General features: G+C 38.5%; 1 protein-coding gene across 1 annotated transcript in view; it reads right to left on the reverse strand.

Moving 5' to 3' along the window:
- Positions 1-7,529: 7,529 nt before the first annotated feature.
- Positions 7,530-10,167, reverse strand: part of RBP1 (retinol binding protein 1, cellular) — a 15,920-nt gene continuing 13,282 nt past the window's right edge. Inside the window, exon 4 of the mRNA XM_009070273.1 lies at positions 7,530-7,805. Within this exon, the coding sequence (XP_009068521.1) occupies positions 7,752-7,805 (54 nt within the window). The 3' untranslated portion in view covers positions 7,530-7,751. The remainder of the gene's footprint in view (positions 7,806-10,167) is intronic.

Raw genomic sequence — 10,167 nt, forward strand, 5'->3', positions numbered from 1 at the left:
ATAAAAACCCACAATGCTATTGTGCCTGTTCTCTCTCACTATGCTGCTATCAGTGTAGAGCAGTTACAGCACTGTGACCCTAGTCCTAGGAAAATTCCTAGATAGGTGAGTGCACTTTCGCCTCAATGATTTCTTTTGACTATAAATCAGGTTTACTGCTTCAGATAGAAAAAATTACTAGCTCAGTACCCCAGCAGCAAAATCTTCAGGGTTACTGAATGTGATCACCCTGTGTTGTTGCCTATCTCTTAGAGCATAGGCATGAGTCACTAGTTCCTGTTTGTGTAAGTGCTGCTTTATGGGATGGTCTGTGTTATAAAACTCACACGTTTACTCTTCTCACAGTGTTGTATGGTTATTCCTTTCTGGCTGCATCTCCAGCTCCACCACAGCACCCCTGCTCCATTCTACCACATCCTGTTGAGAAATGAACTAACATTTGACCCTTCAATGCATCCTGGAACTGATTAGAAAATCAGTTGTTTTAGTAACACCGTCCTTTGGATGTCTGTCTATCCTTGGAGTGAATTTCTGGCTCTAATTTGGCAATTATTTGATATATAGCATTTAAGATGGAAATTTAGAGTAATTTTTAAAAAAGTGTAACTTAAAAAATACAAATATTGTCTGAAGTGGTGAAATTAGATTGGGATGCTCCATGTTACTAAAATACAACATGCTTGACACTGCGAGCTGGGTCTTTAGGCATGTGTGTAATTAATCAGCTGAAGAATCACTGGCCAAGTAATATAACTCAGGACTCATTGCTGAATTTTAGACTTCTCCCAGACATCTGACAGGACAGTTCTTAAAAGCAGTTATACCATATGGCTTCAGGAACTGGCTGCACATGCATGCAAGTCACAGGGAAGGATTCCTTATTTATTGACTAATTTATTAACTTTGTCACTTGATGTCTGAATTGGAATAATTGATAAATAGGGTGATTTCAGTTTTCAGTAAAAAGTACCAAGTGCATGTAATACAAAAGAGGATAAAAGAGAAAATAAAGTTTCTTAAATTGTGTAGTTTAGAAGATAATTTATGCATATAGATATACCTATACCTATATAAACAATATACCAGAATGGCAGACTATGTTTCACCAGAAGGGTAAAAAAAAAAGAGAAAAATAATTGAAGATTGAAAATCTGAGGCTTAAATACATTCTCTAGAAATTCAGAGTCATGTTCATGGTGATATGTTTCTCTAGTTTATATGTGAAAAAAATTAATTGATCAGAAGAGCTACTTTCAAGAGAGCATTTGAAAGTTGCTTTTCCAAGTTTCCATTAAGAGCTTCCTAGAAATTGGAGAACTATACCAGCAAGTTTCTTCATATACTAACTGGGTTCAATAAGGGAAGGAAGGAAGGAAGGAAGGAAGGAAGGCAGGCAGGCAGATTATTGATGGATGTAAAAGTACATTTTTATCCACTACATAATTAATATAAAAACTTACCTAGAATATTACCAAAAGGAATTTAAGGAAACTGAATGAATAAGACAGGACAACCATGTTTACTTCTGTCTTGCTAAAACTATTTGCTACTTAGTGCAGAAAGAAAGTATCTACTCTGGTCTTTGGAGATTTTTCACACTTGTCCCTTTGAGTCTGTATTTGAAGTTATAGTTATTGTAGTTATTTGGCTTCATCTTGACTGCATGGGAATTTCCAGATGATCTGAGGTTTGAGGAGAGAAAAAACCAGTATGGAAACAACTATCTCCTTTTTATGAAGGTGTCACAGGCTGTCAGGTGTGTGAAAGCAGTGCAAGTGAAGTGTCAGCTTTGACTTCTGTGATAACAACCATGAAAAAAGAGCTTGAGCTGGGAAGTATTTCTTCAGTACCATTAGGCTCCTTATGAGGAGTTTCCCTTCATGACAGTGGGAAAACAAAGTCCTGTGCTGAAATGAAATGTGTTACTTGTAAAAATATAGATAACTGGGCAGTTTTTTCTAACTTGCCAAACATAAACAGAAGTGGTTGCAGTAAGCTATATATCTGCTAGAATGATGGTTATCATTGCCTTTGTTGCTAGTAAAACACAGCTCTGTCAGGGAAAACAAAGTGTATTGGTTATGAGGGTATAGTGCTCCATCGCTTCCCAGTTGAATGATGAACCTTCTGGGGAGAGGACGGCTGCCAGAATTAGCTCTGTTATCAAGAGATTGCAACTAATAGGCATTCTAAGGTAGAAAAAACATCTGTCAGAGCAATATTCAGCATGAGAATGGAAAAAATGATCCCTTTACCTCCTTGTGACTATTATGGCTATATCTTCAGCCACAAGTCCTAAGGATTCAAATAGCACCACGTTCTAGCAGTGACAGTGACAAAGTAGAGCCCAGTTGGAAGGTCGCTGAGCCCTATTAACAGGCAGTTGTGAAATTGCCTTGTGCCTGCCACTCAGCCATGTGCCTATGGCCTTCAACAGCTGATCTGCTATCTCTGCTCAACAACTGCTCCCTCACTCGTGAGTAAAGGTTGTGCTGCTGCGTGGCACTCGGAGATATCTGAAGGCTCAAAGACATCATATCATTATCAAAACTATTTATACAGTGTCGATTAAACACACACTCATTAGGCTGAGTCTCTAAGTGAATGCTTTGAAAGTTTAGATTTGTCAGAAGCAAACTGTTCTTCTTCCTCCCGTTAATATATATTTCATTAGTGTCTGACCATGCAGGCTGCTGAGTAATCTGCCTTTTATCTAGCACAGTCACATCACTTTGTGCCTTCTGTCAGTGCAGAGCATTGTGTTTTAATAGTTCTCATATCAAGGCAGAGATCTCAGCACCTTGCAGAAAACCATTCCAGCACATTTGCAATGCAGACAGTAGATTCAATTTAGATATCTAATTACAAGGAAACATACTTGCATTAATCTTAAACATGGAAATCTCTAACTTTTGAAATCCTCAGTACAGTTACAGGGGGTTTTGCTGTGTTTTCAAGAACAAAAAAGAATTTAAAAAGTGTTGTTTCTGCCAATGCTTTCATTGCGAAAAGAGCAAATTATCAGCAAATAAGCACCAAAATGACCCATGGAATCTATACAAAAGCTGAAACTTCTAAAAATAAGGAACAATTGCACAAAAAAAAAAAGGAGTATCAAGAAAGGCAAATATTCTTGCTCTGCCCCAGCTGTTTCCTGTCTGATGGAATGCCCATGTTGCAGCACAAAACAAAATCCACTCCAAAAATGATGTAGCAAGTCCAGGAAGAGCTTTACTTCACAAGGAAATACCTCTTACAAAAAGTGCCATTTTCTCTGGACACCTGTTACATTTATTTTCTCTCTTGACTCACACAGACATTTTTAGGAGGAGGATTTACCAGGCAAGGTAAGCACTGTGCCATCCTGTATTTAGGCACATGATCCACTGTCTCGAGGTTTTATGCTTCAGATATGGACTGTAGTGAACCTTTGGTCAGCTCTGTAATTGAAAGTTGTTCTTACTTTGATGATTTTGAAGTTGTGGGGCTTTTTTTTTTCTTTTCATTGTGCAGGAGGGACTTAAAAGAAGAATGTTATTTATCTGGGGATATACTCTACATTGGCCTCCACTTCACTAAGATTTAGGCATTCCTTTTTCAAATTTTTAGTGTCTGATGAGTGCTGAAAACAAATCACTTCAGGGGAACTTGTGACTGAAAAGGCAACTAGATGTTCCTGAAGTTACACAAGCTGGAGTGGGAAGTGCTGCATGACGTTGGGCCAGCTTTCCAAAGTAATTTTTATGGCTGAAGAGGGAAAAAGGCTCTCCTAAAAAAATCCACATGATGCAGATTAAGCACTTGTTACCTGTTAATTTTAACTAACAGTTAAGCACCTGGTAAGGGTTTTGAGTGACCTTCAGCAGCTTGAGTGCCTACCTGTTTCTTTGGTCTCCAAAATAGTTTTGGAAATACAGTCCAAAACAGATGCTACCATGCTGGGAACTGGGAACAGAAATGGAATTTTGTGTAATGGGACACTTCAAATTGTACATATGTTGAAAAAAATCATTTTTCTGAAATAATTCCGCTTCTGTGTTTGGAAGATGTTTGCCTTGTGTTCAATTACACAATAGTGACAAAGAAAGTTCCTCATGACAATTTGGAGTTTTTTGGTCCTTAAGGAGGTGGAACCAGACTGTTCACAGACTATTTTGCTAAGGAACTCTGATGTTCTACATATCTTCTGTTTTGCTTGATAGGGAATGAGTCATCTGTTTCTGCATCATTTAGGACAGTGTGAAATCCAGTTTGCAGCTCTTGTTTGTCTAGCTCCTAAGTCAGCCCCCGTGTCTGGGATTGGTTAAAGCTGATCTCAGGCGAAGTTGGTATAATGTGTCACTGTTGCAGTGTTGTTAAAGTCTGTTCTGTGCTTTTGGCTGTTTTTTAGGTATAATAGGTCTAAAACTGTGAATTAATTCTGAGTAATTTGTGAGCAGCTCTTAGGAACTGAGAAAATATCTGTGTTTATAGCTGATATAATGGAATATATGTGTTGGAATAAAGGAGTCGTGATGACTAGCTTTCCAGCTAGTGCACTTTGAGACTGTAAGTTGCCCTTAAGGATTGTTCTGAGTGATTATTTGCCTCTGATGAGCACAGGCATCAGTGATAAAATGGGAAGGACTGACTGAATTACAGTCAACTACACTGTCGTACCTAGAAGTGTTTGGAGGAGCTACTTGGTAATGCGTTTGAGTAAGTTCTATGCTGCATTGCTGTTAATGTATATAAAATGGCATTTTTATCTCCTTTTCTTCTACAAAAATAAGCATGGAAATGTCAGCATCAAGAATGGTAGCTTCTTTCTTGACAGGGTGAGTCATTTCACACAGAGGTAGTACTGAATTGTCAACTTCTACATGCCCTTAACATGCTCAGCTGGAGAGAAGTGTTGGAAATGGTAATGGTTATGGATAAGAGGCATCAGTGTTTTGGTATGACAATATAAATTGAATCATGCTGATTGAGAATTAGAGAAGGGGAGCAACAAACTACTGTGAGTGTTGTTGCACTTGATTGCATGTTACATTTCAGTGAACTCTCCCCATATGCTCTGGTTCTGAGCCCAACCAAATCGTAATGGTGACTGTATGGCACTGTAAACACCTCTTTGTAGTAAGTCCACTCACTCACACTAGAGAAAAATGTGGTGGGATCACTAGGATGGAGAGGAACTTTTCAGTTTAAGTGTGAACTCAAATTTCAGTCCAATTTTGCATTAGCTGTTTCTTACTTTTTCTGGCATTTCAACTCTGCACTTCTGTACTGCTGCTTTGTCTCGCTGAAAGGGGAGGGGAAACAAAGGCCAGTCAAACAGTTATAGGAAAACTCTGAAAGTGAGTCTGCAATATTGCTAAAAGCATTTTTAAGGACTGCACATCTTTGCAGTGTACTGCTGATAATCATGTTCTGTGTATTTCTGCACATGCACAAACAAGATCTAAATGTTAGCTACTCTATAATGCTTATGGACCCATAAATAGCTGCTCATGCTTCTGCTCCAATCTGGAACTGTCAAACAGCTGAACATTTAAATAAAATATTTGAAATTTGAAATGCTTTTGTCACAATATTGACCTTTTAATTTGCTCAGCTTTAGAATAGTGGCACAGCATGAGACAAATGGTCTCTTGTTATGCAAAGAATGGAAGAGTCAATAATCACAGAGCATTTCCTAGCCTTCTTTCCTTCACTCCTTTAATAAGAATGTCACCCTTGAAAGAGGGAACTTTATTTTGCCTCCATGGTGCAGAAACCTAATTGTGAGCAGTCCTGTGGAAGGGTTTGGGAAGAACTGAAATGCCATTCTGCTTCAGGGTTCAGTGTGGATACTTATTATTAGCTATTAATATAGAGAAAGTGCTTGCCCTAATAAAACACACAGCACGAAGGGACTCTCTTTTTGTGTACACTTTTGCTAGACAAGAGTAAATTATTAAAATAAACATTTGCTTTGAGGTTAAAAAACCTCCTTAAGATAGAAATAGAAATAGCTGTCACACATAGGTAGTATTCCCAGACAACTGTGCCACTAGTTGGGGATGAAAGGATGAATAGCTGTGAATCTGTGATTACAGATGAGGCTGTCCAAAAAGAGAATATAATACAATATGATACAATAACAGGAGGGTTTATTGAAGTTGTAATAGAGAATTCTTACTTTTTACTGTCAACTTAAGTTTCATATAGTAGAGTCAACTAAATGATAGACATTGATGAAAGTGGATATATCTAGTGGAGCACATAATTTATGCCATACTAGACCATTAGCCTCTACTGCTTAGTCCCATAGGAGATTCTTTAGGAACCTGTTTTCTCACCTTGAGTTTTCTGGATTGAGCTTCATATCAAGACTGGATTTAACCTTTAGAAATGGTGAAATGCCCCTTTTTGCCTTTCCAGTCACACTGCTGCTGTCGGCACTGGCCTTTCCTTACAAAAAAGATGTCCATTATCTGGATGTAATGCAGTTGTGCAGAAATAGAGTTGGCATTGGCAAACTATAGCTGAAATTCTGTGGAAGATCAAGAAAATCAATCTGAAGTTTGATTCCTGAAGTACTGAGCAAATCTGGATATGAATTCACTGTGAAGGTCTTGGTTACTAAGTAGTTCTAAATCAGGGAGGAAGTTCCAGGAGTTCTGAAATCAGTTCTCATCAAGGAGGCTGATGTTTGTCAAGTAATTGTTGAACATTATCCATTCAGTAAGCAGCTATTTTATGAAGGAAGTTTTAAATGACATTTTATGATAACAAGTTGTTAAACCTTCATGGGAACAGCATGGTTAATTTTATACACCTTAATTGGAAAGCATCATCGTGGAAGCAATGAATGAACACAATTTCCTCTTCCAAGGAAAAGGGTTGCTGCAGCAGAGATAAGAGGTTACAATTGCAGTGACAAGCAATTGGGATGATTTGAAGTTAATGTATTAAAAGTTAAATGTTTCTGAAGTTTCTGTATTTTCCAGCCATGAACTGTGGCAGTACTTTGTGAGTTTGCCTTTTCTCCATAATTAGCAGCAGGTTCCATTGCTTCTGGTTGATAAGCCATTAGTTATTAGTACAGTGCTAAATTTGCCCTTGTACCAAATGACCCAAAGGGGAAAAGCTGTCTGTTTGATTACAATAATAATAGCTTTTAACAATTGGATTTACTTAGCTAGATGTTAATTGATCCACTTACAACCTCCTGCAAAAAGAGTTTGTGAGTGTTACACAAGACTGCAGAGAGCTGCAGGCAAAAATCAGAAGACAGCTGGTGAATTAAGGGTTATGAACTGCCAAGTTCTTTTGAAGGAAAACTACATTTAAAAAAAGGTCTCAATCAGTGATGACCATTAAAGAGAATTCTGCAAAGTTTGACTGTGGATAGTGATGTGAACAATCATGATTACATAGTTACTTATTTTCCATTGTTCTCTTGCTTTCCTTGGGGCTGAAGTGTGGAGAGATATCTGGAGGATGTCCATGATAATGAAATCAGTGATTAGAAACTTGAAGGCAAGAATGATGCTACACACATATTTATAGTGTTTAGTATCTTTAATTGGCATTTCTAAAAATATTTTATTTGCAGTTATTTTTAAAATATTATTTCTTAAAAATATTTTATTCTAGCCATACAGTTCTAGAGTGATCATTTCTGTGTTTGCTCCTGTCACTGATGATGTTCAGTACTAGCATTTGGAGGTTTGGTGGGAAGTCTGTAAATTCTACTGTTCTTCACTTCTGTATCAGCTGGATGTTCACTGTACCTTCTTAAAGACCTGCTTACACGTGACTCCACACACTCTTATTTCCTAGGAAGAGAAAACAATTAAAAATACAACTTTTACATAGGACACATGCGTAACAGATTCATGTGTATGTTCAGCTTCACTTAAATCCACAATTTTCTATGAGGTTAGATTGGGAGGCTTGTACATATTTTAGCCAATTTTTCACCCTGAAAGAAACCATCTGGTTTGGGTTTGTTTTCTGGCAAAAAGTGAAGTAAGAGAAGTGATTTGGGGATCTCCGATCTTAAAGGGCCAAATATGTTCCTGGTGCATTATTCTCTATTTGCAGCATATGCAGCTGCCCAAGTGTTTGCACTGGACATTCTCTAGTTTGGACACATAAAGTAGTGGAGATGGATTTGACTAACCAGTTTGGAATCTGTTATGTTGATGACTGGTAGGTCAAACCTATAAAACCAGAAACCAGCTGAAAGCTCACTCTAGCAACAGGAATCATGTCTGCAAAAGGACACAGAGCTGTGTACAGAAGATGTGATCTAAGCCTATAAAACAGCAAAGCATTGAGGTCTCACTGAACCTGACCATGCTGGCTGCCTAACGCTCTACTGTTCCTTTGTGTTCCATAAGAGCTTTTCAAAAATCTCCACCTGCTAGTCAGTGGCTCACTGTGAACTGGGCATAAACAGGTGCAATGATGTTTATGTCTTGGGCTCTGATTTTTGAGGCCTGATGCTGCTTACCTAACCCCACTGAGCATGTGGTTTAACCTTCACCAGTACTCAGACTGTTTCAGTTAGAGCTGAGAAGTGCACACAGGCATGTGTGGATGTGTTAACTGGATTTGCTGGATGAAGAAAAAGGGGTGGAAATTCTTAAGGGACATAAAGACAAAGGTTATACATGACCTAGCAGAGAGGATGGACTTTCCAGTTCATGATGAGACTTTTAATAAAGCTGCAGGAATGGGATGGGGGACTTTGATAAAATGACATTAAAAAACCTTACACTAAGTCAACCTTATTGGCATATGTTGCTAGATCCCAATAAGAAAAGTGCTTCATGATGAGTTGGTGAAACAAGCAGAGCAATACACTGATTTTAGTTAGGACCTGTTTTGTTCACTATAGTATAGGTAACCCAGAAGAAGGAGTGTGCAATAAGGGCTAAGAGATCTGCTGACAGTGAGAAAATCCTACAGAGCAGAAGCAATCAATACAATAGAAAAGGGCAATAAAACTCGAAAGGAAATGGGGAATGGTCAAATAAGTCACTCACGTAAAATAAAATCTAAGGAGGAAAAAGAACTAAAAGGTACAGACCAGAGAATGAAATGAAGAAAACAGGAAGAGATAAACTACTAGAGGATGTGGTACCACTCTCTATAGGACTATGGAAAGAATTAAATTAACACTTGGTTCAGTGTGTCAAGTTCAATAGGATCATAAAGCTATCGAAGTATCAATTTTTTAGAGGTAACTGCTCATTGTATCAAAGCACTCTCAAAAATACAGGAACTAGTAATCTTAGCTGGTCAAAAATAAGCTACTAAATGGGACTCTTTACTGTATGCTTAATGGAGAGAGTTACAGTAACAAGGATTCAGGGAAATAAAGAGGACACCTTTTGAAGTTCACAAAATATGTAAGTGATAAAACTGAAATATTGGGGAGTGGACTCTAAAATACTTTGTTACTTCCTTTGCATGAATAATTTTGTACTGACTTCTGTGTCCATGGGAGACAGATTGTGAATAACTGTACCAGTGCCAGTGAGTGCATGGATGGCTGCATGATCTTGCAGGTATGGCACAGAACTCTTCACAGACTTCTGTAAAGCAGCCTCAGATCAGTCAGGTTACCTTGGCGTACCTAAAGTGGCACTAGATGTATATTTGAGCAACTGAATCTGCTTTTCTGACTTCTAAAATCAGGCTCTTGGCAGGGTCAAATATAGAATGTGGTCTGGGCTGGAGGTCCATGGCCAGGTTGTGTGGCTTGAGCATGAATCAGAGAAAGGATATCAAACCCTAGTGTTGGGGACAGGAGACGGGAAGAGAGAATGACTGCAGAGCTGGTGAGGGACAGAAACCAGGATGCCAATACAGAGAAATCCAAGAGCAACTAGTGCTATTGTTTCCTGTCTGTGCAGATGATGCATGTAAGTGTATGATTGAGTGCAGCCAGGTACAAGTTGAACTCCTAGGCCAGACATTGTAATGGGTAACTGCAACCTGTTTGCCAGCAGAGAATCTGAAAGGCTGATGCTTGCTGTCCTGGCACTAACTGTTGTGAAGCTGGGAGGCAGTGTGGAAATACTGCAAAGATTTCATAACTCTGTTGCTGATTTGAGCATTTATTAGACTGCTGAATGCTAATAGTTCTGAACAGTGAACAGAAATGGAGGTGGGATTTGATCATCTCAG

Source organism: Acanthisitta chloris, unplaced genomic scaffold, assembly GCF_000695815.1.
Source record: "Acanthisitta chloris isolate BGI_N310 unplaced genomic scaffold, ASM69581v1 scaffold29142, whole genome shotgun sequence".
Lineage (NCBI taxonomy): Eukaryota > Metazoa > Chordata > Aves > Passeriformes > Acanthisittidae > Acanthisitta > Acanthisitta chloris.